The sequence below is a fragment of the Hyaena hyaena genome, unplaced genomic scaffold (genome assembly GCF_003009895.1).
Source record: "Hyaena hyaena isolate Hyena2069 unplaced genomic scaffold, ASM300989v1 scaffold_591, whole genome shotgun sequence".
Classification (NCBI taxonomy): Eukaryota; Metazoa; Chordata; class Mammalia; order Carnivora; family Hyaenidae; genus Hyaena; species Hyaena hyaena.
The window spans coordinates 353,941-381,112 of record NW_024081224.1 but is presented as its reverse complement, the minus strand read 5'-3'; the positions used below and the strand labels follow the sequence as shown (position 1 = coordinate 381,112).

Sequence of the window (27,172 nt, the reverse complement as noted above, 5' to 3'; positions counted from 1 at the left end):
TGGCAGATTGGGCTGTGGTGTGTCAGGAGCAGGAGGGGGCAGGGGAGCGGTGAGAAGTTCCTTCACATGGGCAATCACTTGCACTATGCTTTCTGCAAGTCACTATGCTGGAGGAAGGGCGCTTCCAAAGCAAATACAACAAACACTTTTATTGCCCTCAAGAGCGGTGCCAAAAAGAGATATGGCAATGACTGGAGTAATCTCAAATGTGCATATATAGCTCCAGCGGTGATCACAGCAAAGAGCTCAGTCATTAAGGCCACTGGGAAGTTCTCAATAACTGTGTGTTGTGTGACTAAATGTCCCAGAACAGGTACCCAGAAAAGACAACCCACAAATCTTTATTCAGCACATCACCATGTGTCTAGCCCCACCTCGGGGTAAGACAGAGACAAGGGAGGGGAAGACCAGCCCCTTCTCTCAAAACATGCACACAAGGGGTGAGGAGAACAAGTTAGTATTAGAGGAACACAGGACAGACTGTCACTAAAGGCTAACTTAAGAAGATCCCACTTGGGGTGGCCATAGGGGAGGGTCAGGGAAGAGTCAGTGACTTGGTCCCCTGGTCAGGGATAATATCATATGGAAGAAGAGAGGAAGTGTTTCCAGAGCAGGAGGCCTGGCTGATCCTTAAAGAGTGAGTAGAATGTGTATGGAGGGCTAGGAAAGGGGGACAGCCAATGAATGGTCACTAAGGTGCAGGGAGAGGCACCCCTGACAGTCTCGCCCTAGGCAGCACCCTGCACTGGCCAGGAAGATGCCAGTCTTGTTCTGACACCTACATGCTGAGATGGTTTTTTTTTTTTTTTTTTTTTTTTTTTTTTTTTTTTAAAGTCCTGTTTTAAAACAGTGAGGACATTTTTTTCGGAAGGCTCAGGGGCTCAATTCCTTAATTATCAGTGAAGCTCGGTGCACCACTTTGCTGGAAGCAGTCCCTCTCCCACACAACCACGACCACCAAAAAGCAAAACAAAAAACCCCGCAAACACACACACACAAACCCACCACCTCACCGACCTTGTACAATTTCCTTTCTTCCTGCAAACTTCTTTCTGTCCGCCTCCGCTGCCCCCCACCCAAGGCAAACCCAGTTCACTTCAGTCGAGCCTCTTTGCCCTTTTCCTAAGAAAGTCCACTTCCTCCGCGCTGGAGGCAGTGGAGGACGGAGGGTCTGAGGCGGCCCGCAGCGTGGGAACGGCCCCTCCAAGCGTTCAGCCCTGGTCGCACGTCCAGGCTGTCGGTTCGAGCCTCATCTCCGTAGCAGAGGACGAGTTAGTGACGCCCTGTCGGGGGTCCCCAGGTATTAAAGGGCCACTGTCACCGTGCTCCAAAGAGCCCGATCGCGTCCAAAGAGCCGAACGCTCGGCGGCGCCAAGGCCCGGGTCCCGGAGACCCTCCTCGGAGGTCGCACCGGGGGAGGGAGCTGAAGCGGGCTCCCGGGAACGCGGACTCTTCCGACAGCCCGCGGCCCCAGGGGATGACACAGCGTTTCCTCCGCACCCCGGCTCTCCCTGCACGTCCTCGTTCCATCCCCGGCAGGGCACCATCCGGCCGACTCGCATCAGCAAATTCCCCGTTGGAGGGGAAAGGTGTCGCCAGGTCGCGGGGACCCCCCCTCGGCCCGTGGCCCTAAATCATCGCACACAGCGACCTGGTTGGGGTCAAGGGCTGGGAGTGTGACCGCGGGGTCGGACACAGCCCAGGGGCTCCGCCAGCAGCTCGGAAAGAAGGTCAGTCCCCACCCAGGGAAAGTTAGAAGGCATCTCCGCCACGCCAACTTGTCATCCAGAACCGGACTCGAACTTTCCGCCGGGAGTGGCTGGCTGCACAGTCCAAAGCGACCCTGCAGAAGCCGCTCGGACCCGGGGCGCCAGGTTCCCCGGCCGCGACCATCAGTGGCCAATCACAGAGCGCCTCGGGCGGGAAAGGCTGGAGGGCGCGGGCAACAGAGGAGTGATGGCACCGGCGGCCAATAGGAAGCTGAAATGGGAGTCCTCGCCCACCCTGCTCGCCAATGGGAAAGGGATGGCTGTGGCCGAGGTCCCCGAGGCAGTAGCTGCAAGGTTCCCCGGTGGCTGCAGGTCTGAGGACCCTAGGACTAAAAGGAGATTTTGAAGAGGAGTTTGCGCACCCTCCCTGTGCCACCCGCCGACCTTCAGACCATAGCTCGGTCCTCACCTGCTGGAAGCGAGGTTTGCCCAGCTGGAAAGGAGGTGCATCGGTCGAGGTGTTAGCGGCACTAGCCGCCGCCGCCGATGCTGTAGTCGCTGTATCCGCCATGGCCACTGACGCCTGCAATCTCCGGCCCTTTTAAAATGTCCCTCCTCGGCCCCCGCCACAGCTGCTTCTCCCGATTGGCCATAAGCAACCGCAGCGAGCCGGGGGCGCAAGGGATTGTGGGGAGTGTAGTTTTTCTAGTCACAGCGCTTGACAACCCTAGACTGCGGAGAGAGTTGTGCTGATTCAAACCCGGTCTCGGTTCCTGCCGCCAGTTCTGCAGGGCTCGGCAGTATGGGAAGAGCGTGCGTGTACGACTCTACGGTCCCGATAGGGGGCCACAGGGCTATCCCTCGCTGGTATCCTGCCCCTAGAAGTTTCAGTGGCTGCGGAGGGTGTCGCTCCCGGAGCTCTCGCCCAAAAGAGCCCTAGTCAAGCGGCTCCGACCCGGCACCAGATGGACGAAGGCTCCGGGTTAATCTCGAAAGGCTTTCTGCAAGGACTTGCACTGCGGGGCCCTAATGCAGTTTCTTCTGCCGACACCCTGCCCCTCCCCTTGTGCTCTCCAGCCACCCTGATACTGAGTACGGGAACATGCTGGCGGGCTCCCCGCCCCTGACGCTTGTACATTCTGAACCCAAAAAACTATCTTTGCCTGACTCTGGCTCTCCTGACCTCAGCCTAAACATTGCATTTCCCGATCCATCACCCTACATTCCCAAAATCCACTATGCTCCTATAGTATCCAGCACTTCTTCCTTGCAGCCCTCGCACTTTTAATTATTTATGGCTTTGCCTATGTGCTTCCTACTGTGAGGTCCATGAGACAGGATGTATGACCTTTTGATTCACTGCGAAGTCCTCAGTGCCAGGCTTGGGAGGACTCCCAACAGGGACTCCAATATGCATTGACTGTATGAGTTAAATAGTGGGAGCTTCAGAGCCCTGGCAGCTTCCACTTCCTTTGTCCAACTAAGAAGATCCCTCCTCAGTTCAATTCCCAGGCAGGAAGAGAAGTGGGAGTGGGGGGTGGGGTTCAGTAATGTTTATTAAGCACTACAAGGACTTTAGGTAAGAAAGTGCTGCATATCATAGAGCAAGACACCAGCAAGGATAATAAACACACTTGTGCAGAACAGAGTAGAAGGTTCTCAGATGAATCATCTGGTCAGTGAGCCAGGCTGGGAGGATGAAAAGGAAGCTACCCAAGAGGGCAGTAGAAATAGTTTTGATCCTAGGGAATCCCACTTTGGGTCTCCTTAGTCTCAAGGTGAGGTGCAGTATTGGCTCATGCCTACTCATGTCTTTCTGGACAATGCATGATCTGTAGCAGCCAGTTCCTCACCCACCTCACCCACCAACAAAAACCACAAGAAACAGATGATTCCTAAAGCTGGAGAGACAGTCTAGCTAGCTATGAAGAACCGTTTGTATCTTGGATTTGTATCTTTCCTACTAGACTCTGTGGTTTCACATTAGTAATCAAGTCTTTTACTCTCTGTATTCCCCCCACAGTGCTCAATAAATGTGGGTATCTCGGCAAAGAAAAGACTGAGTCCATGCCACTTGTCAACGCTGTGCTGCTGCCCCTGACATTAAGACAGGGGCAGTGGCATCCAAAAACCCCATTACCCGCCTTTTCCCCCAGGGAGCCTCGTACATACATTTATCAAAACAGGAACACAATAGAGCCACCTGCAGTATATGAACTTTTTATTCTTCATAAAGTGCTCAAAACATGAAGAACAAGCTCTTTATAAACAGGAGTTACAACTAGGAAGACAAACAGCAAAGCAGAACTGTGCCTGCTCTCTGCCCACCCCACCTGCAACTCTCCAAGTCGTGACGAGGAGCAGAGACATCCAACAAGAACCTTGGACTTCAACTCAAAGCTCTTCTGAAGACATCCTTGCCCTGGGCATTCTGGAGGCCCACAATCAAGGATGAGTGGAAGATCAGGGTCAGGGCTGATAATGGATAGAGCCCAGAAGAATACATAGTAGAGAAGTGCTCCCCTTCTCCCAGAAAAGATACCTACCCAACCCCCACTGGCCCCCAAAAAACATGACCCAAGATCTAGACACCTGGGGACATTTTCCTCAGCTTTGATGAGTGATCCTTAAGGTAGATAACATTACAGGGGCTTTCCCCCTATGTGTGGGGGCTCCTCTGCTTCATCCTAGCAGAAAACATCATCCACAGAGCACATGTCCTTCCAAGGCTGTCGAAGAGATCCCCCAGGCTCTCTCCGGAAGAGGAGGTGATTCCAGACAAGCTCTCACCTCTTCACTAGGCCAAAAGTATCCTCCTTCAGCACCTCCTTACCCCAAAACTCTTGCTAAAGCAGGGCACCCCAAGCCACTAAAGGTTCCCTGTGGATGCCAGGGGAAGCCTGCCATGGTTTTCGCAAGCAAACCGGGGCTGGGCCAAAAGATAGACACTTCATTTCAAAGTGCACTGCAGCCAAGCCAGGCAAGGCCATGGGGCAGAAGGGACAGGCTGGGAAAGCAGCTAGTGGATGGAGAGGAGAGTAATAAAGCCTTTTTCCTAAGTATAGGCAGAGTGGGGCCTCCCACTTCCAGAATATAGTTTTTAGCCTAGGACCCTCCTCAGTTGGGGTTGAGGGAGGAAAAGAAGGTGGCAGGAAAGTTAAAGGAGCAGTGGCAGCTTCACCAGACCCTTAACTGAAATGAATTCTGGGGGAGGGGCACAGCGTGGAGTGAGTCTCACCATCCTCCTTTCCCATTTCCAGGGCTCTGACAGACCCAGCCCCATGTGCTCAGCAGGGAGGGACGGGAACACCAAACAGAGAGAGAGGTCTACATCCAGAGGCTCTTGACCCCACCCACAAAAGGCACATTTTAATTGGTTTCCAAAAGTTCAAACCCTGCTGCAGCACAGAGTTTTGGCATCTGGACAGGCAACAAAAACAAAGATGGAGGCTTGATCCCCAAACATAAGCAGCCCAAAGCCCTGAGGCCTGGAGGGGCCCACAGCTTGGAGGTAGGTGAGGAGGTGCTCTCCCCCCACTTGCCCCAGCTCTCCATACATTCACATGTGACACTCAATGGGAAGATCAGAAGAGGAGGGAGGGCGGGGGGGCTGGAGAACACACATCATCCCCATCCATCCATGTGGCACTCATTCTGCAAACAGCTGGAAACACACAAAAATCAGGACACAGCAGAGATGAGACCAGACCACACAGGCTCCTTGCTCTCAAGGGAACAGACATGAGGCTCCAGTTGCCCATGACTCCAAAATGGGCAGCTTGGTTCCTGCCACAGCCCCGGTAATGCTAGGAGCTCTCCAGGGGCTGAAGACAGATGAGGAGGACAAGGGTTTAGCTTCGGATGAAATGACTGATCATTGTTGTAGGGTAATAAAGTATGTCCCAGATGCCACATCAAATTGCAGCTTACCCCTACTCCGACTTGAGGACTAAATTCTTTGTTCCAATTCCCTGGAGCCCCCAAAACTAAGGGATATGAAAATAGGCAGGTGGGAAAGACTGAGGGCTCCCCCAAACACACAAGTTGTACACGGAACCTGATGCCTCCAATGGGAGTCCAAAGGGTCCCCCTTCCAGCAGCCCCCATGGAGGCAGAAGGGAGGAGGAGCAAGGAGCGACAACGGAGGACAGACAGCAGCCTGCCCAGGTGAGAGTGAGTTCAGCGGGAGGGAGGGCGGTGCAAGCCCTGTTTGGGCAGTGGGTCCACGCAGACCCTCCCGGGGGCAGGGGTGAGGAGGGCTACTTGGGGGGGCCAGGGGGGATCTGCAGCAATGTGGGTGAGGTCTCCATGATCCGCACCAGCAGCCGGTCAATGTAGCTCTCCAGCTCCTGCACATGCTCCTCCCGCTGGCTCAGCTCGCGCTCCCGCTGCAAGAGCAGGCCGATGAGCTCGTCGTGGGTCAGGTGGTAGTACTTGGCCGACTGGTCCAGCACACCTGAGTCCTGAGACCAGGAATGAGCATGAGCAGGGCAGCCTCAGGCCTACCTGCCCGCCCACCCACCAACACCCAGGTTTCACCCCTACAGGCCCCTGGAGCGGCCTCTGTCTCCAATGCGAGAGACAGCCTAACTGGCTTCAGGGCTCTGGTGCAGGGACCAGGCCTACTCTTAGCTCCGCTCTGCCCAGCACCACCCTGCTCTTCCTCTCTCCACACCACCACATCTGCTCTGACGCCCCCTGGCATCCTGCCGGGCCTCACCTTCAGCCGCTTGGCGTCCACAGTCTGGCCAACGTGGGGGGCTGGAGCCACTGGCTGAATGCCACCAGATGTGACTGTCTTGAGCTTCTCCAGCCCACTGCTCAGAGCTGTGCTCAGACTGGAGCGGGGCTGCTTCCTGTCCGGGCTGCCCTCCACAGGGGCAGCACTGAGGGGCTTCACGGGGTGGGGGCTGCGGACACAGAGAGGAGACGCCTTATGAGGAGGGCGGGCAGCGCAACGAAAACATGGGGCCACCTTCTCTGCGGGCGAGCAGGTCTGCTGGACACAAACCACCACGTGGTGGCAGCTGCCCCTACACAGCCAGGGCCTCGGGTGGCTGCTCCCTTCATTTGTCAGCAACCCTCCCCTCTTCCTCCCTCACTGCCTGCACCCTCTCCAGTTTATTCCCTCAGAAGACATGTCGCTTCACAGGGACGGAAGAGGCCGGCCCACAGCCTTCTCTGCACCTACAGCCAGTCTTTGCCAGCCCCCCCCCCCCAACTCCTCCATACTGCAACCTTTCTCTAGGGGACTGACCAACTCTCCCAGTTTCCCAATTTTCCCAGGACAGGGGATTCCCAAGGTGTAGGACTTTGGGTGCTCAAACCAGGAAAGGCCTGGGCAGACTAGAACACTTGGGTCCCCACCTCTCTCTACTGGTTGCTTCCCTTCAGCATTTACACAGGCCTGAGAAACCCTCCCTTGACTCAGTCCCCACCTCCCCATCTTCCTCCCCCAGCCCCAGAGCATGCACACTGCATTCTATCTCTACAAATTCTTACCTTCTGTGACTCCTCAACCCATCAGAACGGGACGTTGGCCCCGCCAGACCATCACAAGTGTTCCTGCCGAGTCCACCAACCCCTCGGGTCTCAACTCCCTGACCTTTCTGTGGAGTTCACACCCGGACCACTCCTTCCTTCGGCCTGCTCTCCCTCATTTTTCCCCCAAGACCTCCAGCTGGTTTTCTGACCTCTAATGGTCTCCTCTCAGTCTTAACTGCAGGTCTGCCCTTGGATCTCTCCCCTCCCCACCATGGCTCCCACCACCTCTAATGTCCAGCTGCAGCCCAGACCTCACCCCCTGAGCTCTAGGCTCACATACAGTTGGAGGCTGGTTCGCTCCACACCGGGTCCAGTTTAGGCACATCATACTCCCTTCCACGTGTGTCCTGTCTGTTCTTTCCTGTGTCCCTCCCAGCAGTGAGTGGCTCCAGTCAGACACCTGCGAATCCCTCTGATTCCGCCCCCACTGCTCAGCTGCAGGGCGAACAGAAATCAAGCCCTGCTCCCTCTCATCTCCTCTCACCCCATCCCCTCCTCTCCAAGCCAGTGCGAGCTAAACTTCCTCCAGCTACAGCTGCTAACTCAGCTCCTCCAAGGGAGACTTGTCTACCTCCAACCACACCCGCGTGCTGCTACGGGACTGTGAACTAGCTCAGCGTCTCCAACGCTTAAACAGCCTTTACTGGTTCTCTATCAGATAAGAAAACACGATATACGATTGCGCCCTGCACTTTCCTCCTGGGTCCTTTCTTCCTCACACACTGCAGCAACCCAGGAAATGTGATCTTTCTCACCTGCAAGCTCTTTTAAAAGCTGTCCCTCTGCCTGAAACACTGGCTCTTCACCTGCTGGCCTACTAACTCCTCTTCATGTTTCAAAGCTATGCAAGGCCACTTCCCCTAGGAAACTTTCCTGATTCCCCCAAGCTGACACAAGTGACCCTACTCTGGGATCCCCCAGCACCCTGTACCTGTGACAGGTATGCAAACTGCAAGCAGCAGGCCCTCAAATCAACTCTTTTCCCAGGGTTTGGACTATTCAGAAGTAGGAAGCAAACTGGCTTAGCCCAAAGCCCTGAGCTCCATTGGAGGAGGGAGTGCCCAGACCCAGAGAAGCCAACTCTGCTACTCAGGACAGGGCCATGGATTCAGTCTCAAAACCTGAGAAGAGTGGCAGAGAGGCCAGGGAGGGGCCAGAGAGCAGGGAAAACCAACCAAGAGTTTGCATTAGGGATAGGAGCTTAAAAGCTGCTCTAGTGCTACCTATGGGCTGTGCCTGGGGAGAGAGGAATACCGGGGTGGCATAAAGAAACCCTGAACAGGTCCTGGGCTCTCAATCTGATTGCCCCCACACATCGGAGGGACCCTGGACCCCACAGCTCTCAAGGACTCCCATTTCCTCATTTGAGAAATGGGGATAGCTCTATTTGGCCCATCTACATCATGATGTAAGGAACATGCTGAGTTCTACGTGAAGCCAGCTCTGAAGGGAATACAGCTTCCTAAAGCTAGTGAGTATAATTAGAAGTGAGGCTGGAATACAGCAGGGCCAGCTAAGGACACCGTCATCAGAGCAAGGAAGCCGTGACCACCTCCTCTCCCCCACCTCTACTTTCGCCACGGACCACTGGAACGGCACTCAAGGGTAGCCCAAACTCCTTCCCTCCCACTTTTGGCACATCAGCATGCGCCCCGTGGACCGGCTCTTCCTGCGTGCACTTCTGTCTTGCTCACAGGATTGGACACTCTCCAGGCGTGACTTTCATCTCTGTTTAGTGTCTGACACACAGTGGGTGCTCCATGAATTTGGAAAACTAAATGTATGAGCCAGTGGGCTGGGGGCTCTAGTCCAGGAGCCTGTCCTGCTCCTCAAGACCCTCACCCTGCTCTATTCAGCAGAAAATGCAGCCCCCTTTACTCCCCTACTTCACTCAGGGCTCCTAGAGCACTACACTTCGCTGCTCCCCATCAACCCCAAGTGACCTGGGTCTCCAGACCTCAGCTCTGGTCACCCTGCACCAGTCAACCTGGGGAGGTCACGGCCTCAGCAATCTTCCAAAACAGGTCAATGCCACGGTGACCAAAATCACACAGGCATCCAGTGTCCACTCAGCACAGTCCCACCCCCTGAAAAGGCACAGATACAAACCAATGAGGCAACTAATGGGGCTACAGACCCTTTCTTCTGAGTGGGGGAGTGGGTGTTTGTGTTCTTCTGTCCTCTAAGCAGCTCTTGGGCTTTCTCTCCGACTGACCTCTATATCGGTCCCTCCTTGGCTCTCTGCCTCCCACAGCCTGTTCTTCTGGGCCTGCGGCAGAGGACGTGGCCCCCATATGACAAGCTTCTCTGCCCCCAATACCCAGCTCCCCTTGCAGCTGAGTGCCTGAACTCTCATCCCCCTTCCCCTGCCGGCCCACAGTGGATCTCCCCACTCCATTCTTCACCCCCTGGACCTCTGCTTGCCCAAGGATCCAAGGAGACAGCTTCAGAACAGGTGCCGCAGAAGGGCTCCTTTCTTCAAAGCCTCCCCTACCCTGCCTCAGGGTAAAGGAGCCCTTCATCTGCCCCTGGAAGGGCTGAGGCTGGAATGTGAACACGCTAGCCCCTGGGCTGCTGTGCTCCCCCTCCGCCCACCTCCTCTGGCAGAGTATTCTCAGGGTGGCAGCTCACCGCTCACCTGGCACTGGGCTGTGGCTCCTCAGCTGGTCGTGTCTCCAAGGGCAGAAGCACAAGCGGGGAGGCTGGGGTGGTTGCAGCGTGGTCCTCCCCAAGTGGGGCAGGGGAGCCCCCAGGGGAGGAGGCCGGCTCCCCAGGGGGTGAGGAGGAAGAAGTCAGGGGCCGAGCTCCAGGAAGAGGGGAGCATGGAGGGCTGGGCCCCCCATGGCGATGGCTGGCCCAGGGCGGGAGAGGGGGCGGTGGAAAAGCAGGCTCTGGGGGCGTGGGCAGCTCTTCTGGACCAGAGAGGATGGAAGATTCCCTGGACCCTGGAGGGGATGTGGACGGGAGACTGGGGGGGTCTTGGTTCCCCTGAGACAAAAAGGGGTTCGAGGCATCCTCCTCTGAGGCCCAGAGGTCAGTGTGCTGGGAGCCTCCTGGCAGGGGCCCAAGCTCCTCTCCCACTGGTCCTTGGCTCTGGGCCTCAGGACCCTCAGGACTCCCTCCTTTCTCTGGAGCCTCCCAGATCTGCTGACTCTGAGGAGCCAAGCTCTCTGAGTAATGGGGTGTGGGGCTAGAGGGCAGGGATAAGTAGGGCCCAGACACAGGAGGGCTGGCACCCTCCACTACATCTTCCAGGCCTGGCCCACCCAGCAGGGTTCCGGAAGAATGGCTGTCAGACTCCGACCCAGGTGCCTCGCTCTCCTCCTTGGCCTCCTGCAGACCAGCAGCCAGCATACTTGGACGGTCGTCTTCTCCTCCTGTCTCTGCCCCCCTGCTTCTTAGCCCCACCACAGCAGCCGCCGCCTCCTGGTCCTCCTTCTCCTGGGAATCTGAGGCTGTGAAGAGGCGTGGCGGCTTGGGAGGTGGCCTGCTGGGCTGCAGTTCCTTGTCCAGCACCTGCTCAGTTTGGGGCTCAGGCTCGGGCTCGGGCTCGGGCTCAGGCTCCAGTGGGGGAGGCCCCTCACTCCCCTTGGGGCTCACAGCTTCTGGTGACTCTGGGTGCATCTCGGAAGGCGGCTGCTCATCAGACTCTCCCCGCAGGACCGGTGAGGACATCTCAGCTGCAGGAGAAATGGTGACCACATCCCAAGGCCATGAATCTTCAGCTGTATTGAGCTCATGCAAACGCTGGCCTTCGCCTCGGGAGGCCTCCTCCCGGCCCTCGGGGGCATCGTCTGGGCCAGGCAGCCTTTCCCACACACTGATCACTTCTGGAGAGCTAAAGAGAGATGTCGCACTCTCTGCTGGACTCTGCCCTGCTTCCCCTGCTGGGGCTGGTGGCTCCCTGTCTGCTTCAGAGTCCGAGGCTCTCGGGTGCAGCTGGGCTGACGTAGAGGGCAGGCCGGCCCCTACTGACCCAAGGGGCCCCAGGTCAGCCGCGCTCACGCTCTGGCGGTCCAGTCCCAAGTCCAGAGGAACCCTGGGCTCCAGCCACACGCTGCTCCCACCTTTTCCTCCTCCCCCAGGGTCCCCCCGGGGCTCAGCTGCCTTCATTGTCATGGCCCCACAGCCTTGGTCTTGCAGCCCAGTCACCTCCAGCCCCACTCCTGCAGGGGCCAGGATCTTGCTCCTGGCCTCTGGACGCAGCCTGCTGGCAGCAAAGACGTTGAAGGTGTCGTCCCACTCAGGCGGGGCTTTCCCAGGGGAGGCCAGGGGGGTGGGGCTGGCCCTCGAGGCACTGGGGAGAGAGGGAGCAGGTGAAGGAGAGTTTAGTGCTATGTCGGCTATGAGTTCCTCGAAGAAAGGGTTGCTCTGCATGGAGGTGAGGAACGGGTTGGTGAGACCCAAGAATCCAGATGGGGTGGCTTCAGGGGCGGCGGAGGCGGCGGCAGCAGTGGCAGCAGCGGGGGAGGCGGCTGCAAAAAGGTTAGTGCTTAGCATGGGAGCAGCGGTGGGAGCAGGAGTGGGGGGGGCCGTAGCACAGGGGGAGCAGGGGAGGTGGTGAGGAAGAGCAGCTGGGTCAGGTTCTACCTGAGGAGACACGTCCAGGCTGTGGAGGGAGACAAAACCGTGAGCCTCCTGGTTAATGCCAAGACTGGAAACGCCCCTGCTGAAGACCACACGCCTGCCCCCCACCTGCCTTGGGCGAGGTACTACATGCCTGGTACCTGGGTTCAGGTATGTGGGCTGGGAGACAAAGGGAAGGTCCCAACAGGTGACATTATTAGGTGCTGCTCAAGGAGGAAGATGCTGGACAGCTCATTGAATCCTCACGCCAACCTCAGAAAGCAATAATCCCACTTTACAGCCAGGATCCCAGCCAAAACTAAGTGTTCTTTAACTGGCCCACATGCTGAAGTGCCTACTCAACACCAGACTCATGTCTACAGAACCAATCAGAAAGTGCCCTATATCCCTTGAAGGACCGAGAGAGGAAAAAAATACCAGGTGCTTGGAGGGGATAAGGAGACCAGGGAAAGGCCAGGCCTCGAGATCTGAGATCCGGCTGGATCTATTAGATCCAGTGCTAATAGAACCTAGCAGGGCGCCCGGCACTCTGACTGCTGAAGCAGGTGTGTTCTGCTGACGCCTTGCAGAAACAGGAGGTAATGATGGCGCAGTCATCAGGCATGGTAAGATGGCAGTAAAAAGAACCCACCCCTCTCGGTTCTTGCGGGGGTTCCATAACCCGCCCAGATGGACAGCAAGACAGCGCTGAGGATGTCTGCTGTCAGGCATCCACATGGCCCAGCACCCTGCAGAGGGGGCCCGTCACCAAGGGCACCCACAGGCCAGCCTCGCGAGCAGCCCTGCTCAGGAGACAAAGGCCGGAAGGCGGCAGCAGCAGCAACTCTAGTGTCACCAGGGGCACCCCAGAGGGGGATTTGTTTGTGGGGCTTAGGACTCTGGGCCCAGGATTTGCCCTCTTTTGGTATCTTCACCATGTCCCCCACTTATACCCCCACACAGATAGGTCACTGGCTCCCCTGGGAAATCCATTCCATGGCAGTGAACCTCCACTCCCACAGACACTGGTGAACACTTGCTGGACCCCCACCACCAGAGTCCTCTCCAAGAGGGAGCACTCCCTGCACCTGCACCTTACCTATGGTGCACAGCTGACTGTAGGGCTGTGGGCTGGGGCAGACTTCGAAACTTGATTTCTTGGCTTCCCCAGGACAGCCCAGGAAACAGAAAACCAGGAAGGCAGTGCAGGTTAAAAGGGGGGCCCCATGCCCCAGTTTTCAGGACTCTGGACTCTGACAGTGGTTTACAGCTGCCTGGTAGCTGAGCCCACCTATTAGGTCCAGACCACTGTTTCCTCGCCTACTCCCTGAGTCCCATCTTCCAGCCCCCAGTCTAAGCCCCAAGACCCCCATTCTGCGGCCCCTGCCCAGGTGATTATCCTGGGGAACTCCTTCATCTCCATCTTCTCCACTCACGCTGCTGTTTCCCCCAGGGAAACACTGGGGGCAGGCACAGGGGCAGGGGGGTGGTAGTTGGGGAGCAGAAGCCAGGTTTCACCGACCAGCTTGTATGGAATGCAAGCTGGGGTGGGAAGGGCACCTACGAAGGAAGCCAGGAAGTCTGGAGTTCACCAGGATTCTTCTGGGAAACCAGGGCCCAGACAGAGCAGGGCAGAGGCAGGGCCGGCTTGTCCGCAGACACGGGGGGCAGGCAACGGGAAGGAATCCAGTTCAACCAGCAGCAAAGGTGGGCTTCCCACGATAGTCTGTGAGTCTGTGATCCCAGCCACACAGACAGGGCACGGCCAGGTCCCCAACTCTGGGTTTCGCTTAAGAATCCAGCTTCCAGAGACTCTCCTGACTCTTCTGCCCTATACTAACTCCTCATCCAAGTGCGGCTTCTTGGCCTCATGCTACCACCTAGAGATTGGGTGCGGGGTAGAGGGTAAGAGAGTCCCATCGACTCCCAACCCACCAGGCTTCCCAGCACTGCTCTGCCTCTGTGGTCCTGACATGGTGAAGATACCAAAAGAGGGCAAATCCTGGGCCCAGAGTCCTAAGCCCCACAAACGCCAAGCAAGTGCCTACCTCGGGGACCATGGAGAGCAATGTCCCACCACGTGGGTCAAGGCCCTGCCCTCAGGCTGCCCCCCACCTGGAGCACCCATACCAGACACAATCCAGCTGTACCAGCAGGACTCAGTCCCCAGGAACAGAGCTACTCTGAACTACCTCTCTCTCCAGTCCCTTCATGACAAGTAACCCAAGGGGTCTGAAGGAAGGTAGCCCCATCAACATTAAATAGCACCTAACTGGGCTCTGCACTCCCCTCAGCCTTGGCCCGGCCCCACTCACCCTTGTGGTCTCACTGCAGTCTGGCTGGCAGTCAGAACTGCAGGGCAGGAGGCAGCGAGCGAGCAGGAAGGAGGCCGGGAGCCCCAGGCTAGGCTAGCACCCTCCCCCCACTGGCTCCCCAGAGGTACACACAAACCCGTTGGTATGGAACTAGCAAAGGGCTCTCCCTAGAGGAAGGGACTCCAGGTGCCAGGCCCAGCAGGATCCCAAGAGTTGGCGGCACTTCTGAGAGCATCCCGTCCACCCCTCCTGCCCAGTAACGCCCCCTCCCCTTCCCCCCACGCCTCCCGTCCCCTTGTTCGACGCCAGGTGCACACTCAGGGTTCTCACTTTAAAATTTCCCCTCCCTACTGTTCTACCTGGCACAGAGCTGACACGTTCCCACATGTGGTTATCTCCCCAGGTTATACTCTGAGGCCAGAACCCACAGTGCCAGCCCAGCACAGTGCCAGCCCCCACCATGCACCGGGGATGTCAACATACACTGACTTGTCTTGTCTTTCTAGGAACAAGGTTGGGGAAAGAAATCAAAGGTCCAAATGTCTCCGCCCAGTAACCTGAGGGAATAAAACTTTAGGGCTGTGGGAACCTTAGGACAACTGGTGGAACCCACCCCTTAATGCCGGCATCGCCCCTTCTCTCCAACAGCCCCTCTACTTAAACATTGCCACTGCTAGGCCACTTACTGCATCACCAGGCCACCTCTGTAGCTGGAGGCTGGGTCTCACTGGTGGACAGCTCCCCCTTAGGCTGAGATGAGCTGTGTGTCCTTGTAATTTCCACACACTGGTCCCAGAGGTGGCTCTGCAAAGGCTCTCCACAGGGCAGTCCCCCAAAAGGTCAAAGCCAGCCTTCGAGGCATACACCCCCAGCCAACAGGCCCTTTAGCCATCCCTCCTGAGGCATGATTTCCTGGTGCCCTCCTGAGATGTGCCTGATGCCTCGGAAAGGTGTCCAAGAGACTGGGCGTGTCCTCTCCCATCATCTGAACACAATGGGGTGACAAAGAGGGGCCTAGGGAGCTATAAATAGGACACCACATAATTTATCTTCTAAATCAGAATGTTTTTAATATAGTAAAAGGGCAATATTAACTATACCAGGAAAACAGGCACAAATAGGATGTATGGCCACACTAACTCTAGGCCACTGGATACACTTCATATCCTTCGTTTACCCCGCTGGGAATGCCACTGCACCTCTGAGCTTTCGCCAGCCCCTGCACACTCAGGGCTCATTGGGACCTCGGTGTCACCACTCCTGGTGAGGGGCCAGGACAGATGCACAGACCACCAAAGGCCACCACAATACACTTGCTCCCATGCTGTACCACACTCACCCCAATTAAAAAAATATCTGCATCCAGCACTTGATCCCCCACTGTACACAGGGTTCTACAATTAGTGTGAAGGGGCCAGGGCAGGAGAGCTCCAGGGAGGCCTGCCCACAGGAAGCTTATACTCTAAAGGGGTCAGAGAGGGACAGACACAAAGACAACCCTGTTTGGCTCTGGTGGGCTGCACACGCTTGGTCCTGACAGTCCTCAAACACACAGTAAGGAGCTCGTGCTGCAGCCCAAGAGGCACGGCAACAGCGGGGCTTATAAGCAGGGCTGAGTGAGTCTCAACTACCACCACCGCCCCCAGGCACACTGGGAGGGGCCTAGTGTGACAGCCATGGGCCTGGCAGGCGAGGGCCAGGTCAGGAGGAAAAGGAGGACCATCTTCTCAGCCCTTCAGACCCGTGTTCCTTCTCTTCCAGCCACTGGCTTCTCCAAGAGCAACAGTTTTTTTTCCTGGAGACCGCACACCCAACACATACTGCTTCTGGCCTCTCCCAGGGGCACCAGTGCCACATGGGAGCACTAGAGGGCGCCGCTGCCCTTCCCAGTGAGGAACACCCCGCAATCCGCAATGGTAGCCCTCCACCCTGGGGCACAGGTGCCCCGAAACTCTGAGCCTGTGGATAGACTTCGGAGCCCCAGTAGGGCCTGCAGCTACCTTTGGCCACTCCAGTTGTGGGTGTCTGACCTACAGCTTCCTGCCAAATTAGCTCACCTCTCATTCTCTCCTCAAAAGCCCAGAGCAAGCCCTCTGGGCAAGTACCAGCAGTGGTTTCTTCCAGACCACCTTCCTGGCTCTGTCAAGGCCCGGGGCCAGGGTGATGTGGATGGACTCACTGTACAGGTATCACACCTGTCCAGGCCAGGCCACTTGACCAAAAAAAACAGCCCTCCCACCCCACCCAGCCTGGATGCAAGGCCACAGAGCCTGCCTTGGTGGTCTATGCCCTCAAATGAGCCTCAGAAGGGAAGAAATGCCTGGATGGCCTCCATCCTGCTGAGGACAAGCTCAGAATTCAAGGAGAAGGGCAAAAATCTCAGCTTCCTTAAGTCTGTAAATGAGCCAACTTCTCTGGACTCTGAAGGGCTACTGGGAGACATGGAGACCCAGGATTAGGAAAACAGGCTATATGGGGCGCCTGGGTGGCTTAGTCGGTTAAGCGTCCGACTTTTGCTTAGGTCATGATCTCGCGGTTCATGGGTTCGAGCCCCGCGTCGGGCTCTGTGCTGACTGCCAGCTCAGAGCCTGGAGCCTGTTTCAGTCTGTGACTCCCTCTCTCTCTGACCCTCCCCTGCTCACACTCTTTCTCTCTCTCTCTCCTAGAAATAAATAAAACATTTAAAAAAAAATCTTGCAAACATTACAGTGAATTTCTTTTTCTTATAAGGTTAGGTTCTCTTTTATGTTGTCACTAATGGAAGATGTATCCATTTGCTTTTAGTNCCTCTCTCTCTGACCCTCCCCTGCTCACGCTTTCTCTCTCTCTCTCTCTCTCCTAGAAATAAATAAAACATAAAAAAAAAAAAAAAGGAAAACAGGCTATAAGCAGGAGAGATGACAATATCAAAGTCATGGCCTGCAGAGGTCTGAGCCCAAAGCCTGGGCACGTGAACAGAAATGACCTCATGAGCAACTGTCCGCCCTGGAAAAGGCCCGGAGATGCCCCACAGACAACAGCACTGGGCTCATGGTCCGTGCTCCATGTGACGCAGGCACCCTAGCTCCTCCCAGCAAATGCTCCCAGGTCTCCTGCCACCTCCTTCCAGACCACCACCTACAAATATCTCTAAGTCGTCACAGCGCTACAGGCTCAGCCTGGGCTTCTGAGACGGGCCCATCCTCTTCTTCCCTGTCTTTCCACGGCTGCAGGTGGCCGGCAGTTCCCCAGGCTCTGGTGAGCAGGGGCGGGAAGTGGGGACAGAAGCTGATATACTGATAGCAGGGGAGGGAAAGGGCAGCATCACCCAGGGTCTGCTCCACCCCCACCCGCCCATCTGTGGTGCACCAGGGGCTGCAAGGCCATGGACTTGAATTCCACAGGGAAAGAGAAAAACCAGGACTGCAGGAGTCCTCTCCCCTCACTGGGGAATGGCTGTAGGGCCCACTCTCGACCCTTTCTCACTGTGTCCAGCCTTCATACCCCACCTCTTGCCCACAGACCCGTGGACGGGGGAGGGGCAGGCTCACTGAGACCAGAAACAGCAGCCCGACAACACTGCCTGTCTGGGGCCTGCCCCCTTGGGAGGAGAAGACATCTGCTCCTAGGACCTACGCCTGGTGGCCCTCCCTGCACCCTGTTGGACAATGCAGCAGCCTCCGATGGTCAGAGTAAGGAGTAGTCAAAGGGCCAGGTTGGGGTCAAAGCTGTGATACTGCGATTTGGTCATCTGAATGACCAAATGTATACTTTTCATATATATATATGGCCTTGGTCCACAGTTTTTGGCTCATAGCTTCCAAAACCCTTGGAATTTCCTAAGCAATAAGAGCATCTTTTAATATTTGGTCTCTTGTCTGTATTTCCTGAAATGCTTCAGAGGCATAAAAGTGAAATGGGCATCTTGTTATTCATAACAAGCCCCTTTCTACCATAACTGGGTTTATGTTGATGCAGTGACTCGTAAAAAGCCCCTAAGGATGGGGGCTCATTGCCAGAGGGACCAACCATGAAGAGAAGGGTTGAACTTTCAGTCTCGCCCTCATTTCTGCAGAGGAGAAAGGGGGTGGAAACTGAATCAATCACCAGTGGCCAATGATTTGATCACCAGCGCCTGTGTGAGGAAGTCTCCATAAAAGCTCCAATGAATGAGGTTTGAGGATTTCAGGGGCCGGTGAACACATGGAGATGCTGGGGCTGTGGCATGCTGGGAGAGAGTATGGAAGCCCTGTGCCCTTTCCCCATATCTTGTCCTATGTATCTCTTCCATTGGGCTGTTCCTCAGTTACAGCCTTTTATAATAAAACAGTGATCTAGTAAGCAAAGTGTTTCCAAGTTCTGTGAGCCACTCTAGCAAATTAATCAAGCCCAAGGAAAGAGGGGGATCGCTGGAACCTCTGATTTATAGCCGGTTGGTCAGTCACACAAGTGACAACCTGGACTTGCAACAGGCATCCGAAGTGACTGGGGTGGGGTGGGGTGGAGGAGGGGTGGGTCAATCCTGCAGGACTGAGCCTATGTGGGGTCTGATGCTATCTCTGGGTAAATAGTATCAGAATTGAGTTGAATTGTAAGACATCAAGCTGGTGTCAGAGAATTCCTCAGGTGTGTGGGAAGCCAGTCCCAATGGTGGAACCAGGTACAGAATCCTACTTAGCACCAGAACCATCCTGAGAGCTCTGCTAGAGCCTGAGCTCAAGGACTCTGGCACCCCGCTCATGGATGGGACTCGGCACATTCACAACAGAACAGCCATCATCAGACTTGCCATATGCCAAGATCAAGGATAACAGAGAGGGCCAGAGCCCTAACAGTCTTCAAGGACAGAAGGCAGGTCACAGATATCGAGGGAGTTGTCCACAGCCCCCTGCCAGGCCAACAGCGTAACTCGGCGTGAGTGCATGAGAAGAGGGGTGGGGGCATCAATGACGTGGCTCCCGTCGCTCAGGGGGAAGAGGTCACTGAGCCAGCTGGAGCAGCTGGGGATGGAGGGATGGAGGTGGAGGGTCTGGAGGTGGAGGGTCTGAGGTACAGGCTCCATCCTGACTCTCCACTTGCCAAGGCTTCCTGACCTTGAGGCCAGAGGGCAAGAGGTGGAGGTTGGGAAGCAAAGAATTCACACAAATGGCCTTGCCAGCTTTTCTTCCCTTCCTCCCCGTCCCTCAAGGGGTAGGCATGCCAACTCAGAAGCAAGACCCACGAGCAGGAGACTGGACTCCTCAGTCCACTGGGCCCCCAAAGCGCTGTGCCCTTGCACCTTACCTGCGTCCATGTGCCAACAACGAGCCCTGGCTTAGGGAAACAGCACCCCCCTCCCCAACTCAACCATGCAAAGCCAGAGCCCCAGCAGCCTGCCCGAGGACCCGATCTGCTCCATTCTGCCTGCCCCAGGGTCCAGGCTGCAAATACCCCAGCATCCTCCCCGAGGAGCAAAGCTGGTTTTGCCAAGGACGTACCTGGGTTTCTGAGTTGGTTCCTTGGCTTCTCTGAAGCCAAACCAGCTACTCTTGGCCTTTTCCTCCCCGCTGGATGAGTGGTGGGGGGAGGCCCCCAGCGTGGGACCCCCCTTCTCCCCCAGAGAGCCACGACGCCCCAACTCGCTGCGACTCAGCCCCTGGTGGTGGTGGTGGAAGAGGCCCATCCGGGGCTTCCGCTCCTCCTTCCGGGCTCCCTCCTTCTCCGCCAAGGCCTCCGAGGAGGCCACCATGGGTGTGGCGACCTGTACTGGCTTTCCCTCTGGGAGCCGGGCGCCCTCTTCCTCTCCAGAGCGGTTGGCCCCAGTGGCCAACACTTTGGCCTGAGAGCTCAGCTCCTCCTGTCCGGGCAGCGCCTCTGAGCTGCTGGCGCTGCGGCTGCCTCTGGCCCCGGAGTCATCTGCGGGCCGAGTCCCCTCCTCAGCGGGCCGGGAAGACACACTGTGCAGGGCGCTGGAGGGTGGGAACGGGCCCGAGATGGAGCTGCGGTGCCGCAGGGGGGCCTGGGGCTCCTCGTTGTAAATGTGGCTCCCGTTGACACAGAGCGAGGAGCGGGAGGCAGCCTCCAGGTGGCCCTGGAGGTCCAGCAGGGAGCGGGGCGGAGCCGCGCGCATCTGGCTGGCCTCGTCGCTGTAGGTCCTTTTGTGGGTGAGCAACTTGGGGGACTGGGTGGAGTCCCTGCCTGAAAAGGAAGCACCCATGGGGTTGGCAGCAGGAAGAGAAGCCCTGGTTCCGGCCTGGGGGCCTTTGCCCACCACCCTCCTCGGCCCCGCCTCCAGCCCCCCCAGCCCCGCCCCTGGTCCCAGGGCGCAAGGCCTTCTTCACTCACTCACCCCCTTCCGTGGACAGCCAGCTGCTGCGGCTGGGTGAGCGTGTGAGGAGCTCGGCCCCCGGGCCCTGATAGGCCAGGCTCCCGCTGGCAGAGGACAGGGTGCTGTCCGAGCCCAGCGAGGTGTTGGACTGCGTCAGGGAGGACTTGCGCAGCTTGTTGCGCAGGAAGAAGCCTTTGGCTTTGCCCATCTTGCCCAGGCTGCCCAGCTCGGGGTCCTCCAGGGCGCTGCTCGGGAGGATGGCCGAGGCAGATTCCAGATCATACTTCTTCTTGCCCTTCATCTTGTCCTTGATCTTGCTGAAAGGGGACCGCGGCTTGTCCTTCATGGACAGGTCAAACATGCTGGCGCTCAGGTTGTTGCGAGTGAACTGGATTGTGACTTGGATCTCTCCACGTTCTTTCTCCTTCTTGCCTGGCTTGGAGTGCAGTTTGTACCACCTGCGGGAAGGGGGTGGGGTGCAGCTGTGGTCACAGGCCCAGGGGGCCCGCTGCCTGCCCTGACACACAGGCCCAGCCTTCACAGCGGAGAAACTATCTACAGCTTTTCCATGATGGAGAAAACCACATCCTGAGTAGAGGAATCTCCTGGCTGTTACTGGGCAGGGCAGAGGTTACCACTTCCATGTCACCCTCCCATCCCCCTTCCCTGAAGCTCAGAGATCTCCCCTTTCCCCGCCCTACATCTGCAACTATGAGGCCCAGAGGGTGAGGCTGGGTGTGGAAGGGTCTCTTAACCCTCCAGGCCTCTGGTATAGACAGATCTATCCACATTTTTCCCTGTTTACGTCACCTCTGACTAGTCCCAGCCAAAGCTCTGCTCTGAGCCACCAGTGAGCCCAGGAAAGAACAGCTCATCCAGAGGCCCAGGGCCAGGAACACTAGTGTACACATGTACACACACACCCCTACCTCATCACTTACTGACGCATCCGAGCCCCGCCAGGAACACCTCTGCAAGACAGAGAAGCACACTACGGCATAAAGTGGCCTCAAGCAAGAGACCCAGGGAAGTGAAGGAACACTCACATCTGCTGAGCATCGTGTGTGTGCCACAATGGAGTGCAGGGTTTTCATCTCACCCTCGCTTGCACCTTACAACAAGTCTGGGGTGTGGGGGCTGCCACCCTGATCTTACACATCAGGAGGTCAAGGTCCCACAGTAAAGTAACTCGTCCAAGAACAGCAGCCAGGAAGGAGAGAGGAGACGGAGAGCCAGGTTTTCATCTCTCCAAAGCCCATGTTCTGCTCACCACCACTCCCAGAGAGACCCCAAACACGCATGACCACTGCACAGGGTGGGTGGTGCCCACCCTACAGGGGAGGGCTGCGCGCGGAGCTCTTCTTCTGCTGCCCAAGTCCTCCTCCCAACCACTCACTCGCCAAGGAGTCTGCCTGGCCGGCCACACCACACAGCATCTGTGGAGAGCAGCTTACACCCCCCCCCAACTCTGGTCCCCCTCCCATTCTACTCAACAGGCCACACCCCATCCCATCTCCTATAGATGTGAGCAGAGAGATTCTGCAGAGACACTGAACCAGAAGGTTCTGGATGCAGGGACACCAAGATGGGTTCAGGTGCAGGGCTGAAAACAGGAGTGACTAAAAATCAGCCCCCTTTCTCACACCAACACCCAGAATGTCTAGCCTCCCTAGCCCAGAAGAGTGAAATACAATCAATACTCAGAGGATGTGTTCCAGACAAGTTGGGGGAAATCTCCCAGAAAGTAGAACAAAGATGAGGTGATGATTGGAGGTGAGTCCAAGGAGTTTCACCACCAAATAAGGGAGTCTGCTCCCATGTGTGAGGGGCTTGGGAGGCCTCTCTTCCATCCACGGAACAAGAAAAAAGCTGGGCAAGCTGAAAATCAACAACTCACAGGGGATGTTTAGGACAGCGAAACTATTCTGTGTGACACCGTAATGGTAAACACATGTCATTATACATTCGTCAGTACCCACAGAATCTAAAACACAAAAAGTGACCTCTAATGTAAACTACATGCCCTAGTTAACAATAATATATTTGTACTGGTTCCTCAGTTGTAAAAAAAAATGTTCCACACTAATGTGAGATGTTAATAACAGAGGAAACAGGGAAGGGGTGGGGGGTCAGAGTTAGGAAGTATATATGAACTGTACCATCCATTTGTTTTTATGTAAATCAAAAACTGCTCTTTTTAAAAAAAAAAAACTGTATAAATTTTTTTTAATATATATATATTTTTAATTTATTTCTAGGAGAGAGAGAGAGACAGTGTGAGCAGGGAAGGGTCGAGAGAGAGGGAGTCACAGACTGAAACAGGCTCCAGGCTCCGAGCTGGCAGTCAGCACAGAGCCCGACGCGGGGCCCGAACCCACGAACTGCGAGATCATGACCTAAGCGAAAGTTGGACGCTTAACCGACTAAGCCACCCAGGCGCCCCAAAACTGTATAAATTTTAAAAAGGAGAGAGGGGGGAGACGGAGGGAACAGAGAGCACAAAGTGGAAGAAACTATGCAAGAAATAACACAAGAAAGTTTTCCTGACCTGAAGGACATGAGCACCATCACAGAGGGGCCCAAAGCCCATAGCACAGTAAACACAGAAAGACCCAGCCAACAGGTCTCACTGTGAGGTTTCAGAATAGCAGGTATAAGAAGGAGACCCCAGGGGCTGAGTGGCTCAGTAGTTGAGCGTCCAACTCTTGATTTCAGCTCAGGTCATGATCCCAGGGTTGTGGGATCAAGCCCTGCATCAGGCTCTGTGCTGACGGTGGAGCCTGCTTAGGATTCTCTGTCTCTCTCCTTCTGCCCCACTCCCCTACTCATGCACACACAAATACACACTATCTCTCTAAAATAAAGAAAAGAAAAGAAAAGAAAAGAAAAGAAAAGAAAAGAAAAGAAAAGAAAAGAAAAGAAAAGAAAAGAAAAGAAAGTAATAAAAAGGAGACCCCAGAGGCTTCCAAATAGGGAAGACAGGTTGATGTGTTCAGGAATTAGAATAATATTGGATCTTTACTGGCAACACTGGGTACCATATGGAATCATGCCTTCAGAATTCTGAGGGAAAAGTTTTCCAGCCTAGGATTCTAGACCCAGACAATGAAGCATGACGGTGGACTAAGGCCTGGTGGAGATGGTCAGATTGGTCACCGAAGGGCTCAAAGTCCCTCAGTACATACATATACTACACCCACACATACCCCATACTACCCACCCTTCCAACACCGCACCATGCACATCCCCCTCCCACACCAGACACATACACACACCACACCACACCACCTTTCCAACTACCCACACTTCCAACACCGCACCATGCACATCCGCTCCCACACCACACACATACACACACCACACACCTTACCACTCCCTCACAGGCCTCAGTCAGTGCTATGGTGGTGCCCCCCCCCCAAAACCCTACCCCATATCACCAGATCTGCCTACCCCATAGCACCAGCTCCCTGAGCTTCTCAGTTTCTCACAGACATAAGCAGGTTGGGAGTGGGGGATCTTCTGTATGAAAAAACATCTTCCCAGGGGCATGTGCAGTTGCACCCCTTTGGGAGAGTCCACCATGACTGCACCCTTGCGTGCCCGTTACAAGCTATGCGGCCGGCCTCTCCTGGGTGACCCACCCAATGGCCCGAGTGCAGTGAGCCAGGGCTGCTGGTTTTCCTAAACCATCCACTGGGCAGGCTGAGTCAGGGCAGACAGTGGCAGAGGCAGGGAGGACGAGGACCTTGCTCAAAGTGTGGGTGCGGTCGCCATGCTCTCACGGCAGGCAGGGGCAGGAAGAGGAGGGAGAAGAGTGGGGAGAAGAGAGAGAGCTGAGAGACAGACGGAAGGAACGTGTGAGAGGATGTCTGGGGGGCAGAACGGGAGGGTTACTAGGAAAATGAGCCAGCTCGCATCGACCTCCTCACACCCCTACTTTCTCAAGCCAACGCCTGCCCTGAGCCTGACACTTCAACTCTTTAAAGGCCGGACCTTAGTCACTTTCTCCAAACCCAGACTAGACCCTATCTAGCACAGGAAGATCCTGGGAGGTGGAGAAAAAGAGAAGTGTGTGGACTCCACCCCAAACCCCCGAGCTCTGAGTAACTGGAATCAGCAAGTACAGACATCCTTTGCTGGGGCATAAAGGTCAGGGGCCCTCAGTCCCAGCCGGTCACACACTCCACACATCACAGCATGAACAGTAGCGATCTGTGAGGGGTGAGGCTGTAGGGAACAATGACTGCCCCCATGGAATATTTTTGTCTGGTTTGAATTTTTTATAAGGAATATATATTTATATATTACTGTCACAATAGGAAAAAGAGACCAAAGGAAAGGCTTGCTCCTGTCTTATCTCCTCAGTTGCTTGAGCACAGAACAGGCAGCTGGCCTCTCCCCACCCCTCTGACCAGAGGATCCTTATCCCCTGCCCTTCCCCCTCCCATAAGGTTGCCTCTGCTTCTCCTGCTCTTCCCCAGGGATTTGAGTCTCTGTCTATCTGTCTGTCTCTGACCTGCTTTTCAGGAAGGCCAAGAGTGAAGAGGAAAGACTTACCATTTTCTAAGACTCCCCCATCCAGAGCAGAGTGAGGCTTAGAATGGCCTCTGGACCCCAATCATTGTCACCCATCTACCTCCCTACCAGTCCAGGGCAGGACTGAACCGGACCCTGCCAGGCATCTCAGGCGTCCTGGGACTCAACCAGAGCAGGCCTTCTCCCAGGAGCATGACCCACACAGGCTGGGATGGCAAGGCCGCATAACCACCAGCTCCCAGACAAAGCCCACATCCCTCTCCTCGACCCCTTGCTTCTGCTTCCTCCTCCTGCCTGTCCAGATGGCCCCTAGAAGATCCCAGACCTGCCAGGCACTGTGGCACCCAGTCCACTGGAGGCTAGAAGGCCACAGACACTGCCGATGGGGGCTGATGGTCCCTCAGTGAAACGATAGAGACTTTACAGAGCCCCACATGCAGCAGATTCCACTGAGCATCTCATCCCCACAAAGTGGAGCTCCCATGGGGAATGTACCTACAGGGTCCTGTGGCCCAGCTCTAGTCCCGCCTCCTCTAGAAAGATCTTGCAACTGCCACCATCCTGGCCCAGCCCAATTCTTCCTCTTTCTGACCAGGCACAGGTACTCAGAACCAAACTCACTCTACAACCAGATCTGTTTGCAGTCTGCTCCATAGCTACCTGGTCCCATCATATTCTGGGTGCCCGGGCCTCCCTAGCAGGACTGGGTTCCCTGCAGATACTTAACTATGTAACCCCCAGGGTACACAGCTACAAAGAAAAAAAATAGTGCATGGCAGTAAATTCTGAGATGTTACAAGCCCTCAGTGATCCCCAGCCTCCACTCCCTCTCTTTTCCCTCTTGCTACACCAACCCCTTGCTTGGAGCTCTCATCTGGATGCCCATTACTTCCCTAAAGCTCCATGTCCTCAGCCATCCGGTGGGAGTCCCCCCGCTCGGTTCCCACCCCCCCCAACCCGCGTCAGTGCAGAGCCAATGCTTCCCATTTACTCTCAGGCAGTGTGAGAGTCAAAGTGGGTAGAGACCTGAACTCTCCAAGGCCCAGGCAGCACCCACTCAGGAGACAAGAGTTTGACAATGACGATCATCATCTGGGACTTATACCCAGTGTGTCTACAGCCAACCCATGACAGGCACCAACGGGAAGGAAGAGTAAGAGAAAACTCCTTGCCCCTGAAGAGATATTCACAGCTGTGGAGGCGGCGCTTTGGGAGTAACGGTGCTTCTCAAACTTGGAAGTGCACAAGGATCACTGGGTCTGGGAAAAATGCAGATCTGAGGTCATGGGTGTCTGAGACGCTCCATTTCCACTCAGCTTCCAGGGGATGCCCGTGCTGCTGTAGACCACACGCGAGAAGGGGAGACACAAGACGGGGCTAAGCCTTACTGCACTGCAAGCTCATGTCCAAGGTTCTGTACCTCCTTTACTACGCACTTAGTCCAGGAGGCGGGGTCCATTATCACCATTCTGTAGATGAGGAAATTAACCTACAGAGATTTGTCACTTGTCCGAGTCACACAGCTGGTAAGCAATGGACTGGAACTGGAACATGAAGATGCCAAACTCTTAGCTCACACCCTTGACCTTTAAGATGTAACAGTTCTCATAAAGCTGAATGCAAACACTATGGCCTCAGGACACCCTGAGAGGACAGAGGCTGGAAAATTCCTGGATGTATACCACAGATGCTGGCACAGTCCAGGAGGATGGAGCCCTGAAAGGTCACCAAGGGAACCTTGGGGCTTCATCCTGTCTCCAGGCCATTAAAACCCTATCTGAGGGCAGCCCAGCCTCCCCCAGTGGCCATCAGAGTCCAGAGTTCCTGGGAGGGCAGAACCATGGAGAAGCCTTCAAGGCCCCTTGCTCATGGGCCTGATCTCCCACAAGCTCCCTCAGGCGACAAGACAAAAGTTCAGCAGGGCCAGCTTAGACTTTGGACTCAGCCCACACCCTGGGGCCAGAGGACAAAGGAGGGATGGAAGGGGTAGGGGGCTAGTTACCCCACCTGTTCCCAAGATTATGGCCTTAGTTACTCCTGTTGGTGGGGCTTCCGGGCCCACCATACCCAGCTCCCCACCTATTTCTCAGGGAACGCAGCTGGGCTAACAGCCGCCAGGCACCATAACTGGAAAAGCCCGGCACCCAGAGAGCTGACCTAGGGCCGATGTCCAACTCACACATGCCCTAGCCAGGGCGGCTCCTGTCAGAGACGGG

At 55.9% G+C, this 27,172-nt stretch overlaps 2 protein-coding genes across 6 annotated transcripts in view; both read right to left on the bottom strand.

Annotated features, from left to right (window-relative positions):
* SFXN5 (sideroflexin 5) overlaps positions 1-2,297 on the bottom strand; it is a 118,663-nt gene extending 116,366 nt beyond the window's left edge. For all 3 annotated transcript variants that reach the window (XM_039256896.1, XM_039256898.1, XM_039256897.1), the window contains exon 1: positions 2,179-2,297. In XM_039256896.1, coding sequence (XP_039112827.1) covers positions 2,179-2,280 — 102 coding nt within the window. In that variant the 5' untranslated portion in view covers positions 2,281-2,297. The remainder of the gene's footprint in view (positions 1-2,178) is intronic.
* A 1,616-nt stretch (positions 2,298-3,913) lies between these two features.
* Positions 3,914-27,172, bottom strand: part of RAB11FIP5 (RAB11 family interacting protein 5) — a 37,983-nt gene continuing 14,724 nt past the window's right edge. Inside the window, exons 2-6 of one of the 3 annotated variants that reach the window (XM_039256889.1) lie at positions 20,442-20,878; positions 19,591-20,290; positions 9,892-11,862; positions 6,430-6,619; positions 3,914-6,172 (exon numbers count right to left, since the gene is read on the bottom strand). In XM_039256889.1, coding sequence (XP_039112820.1) covers positions 5,969-6,172; positions 6,430-6,619; positions 9,892-11,862; positions 19,591-20,290; positions 20,442-20,878 — 3,502 coding nt within the window. In that variant the 3' untranslated portion in view covers positions 3,914-5,968. The remainder of the gene's footprint in view (positions 6,173-6,429; positions 6,620-9,891; positions 11,863-19,590; positions 20,291-20,441; positions 20,879-27,172) is intronic. The other 2 variants (XM_039256890.1, XM_039256891.1) reach the window with 2 other exon arrangements.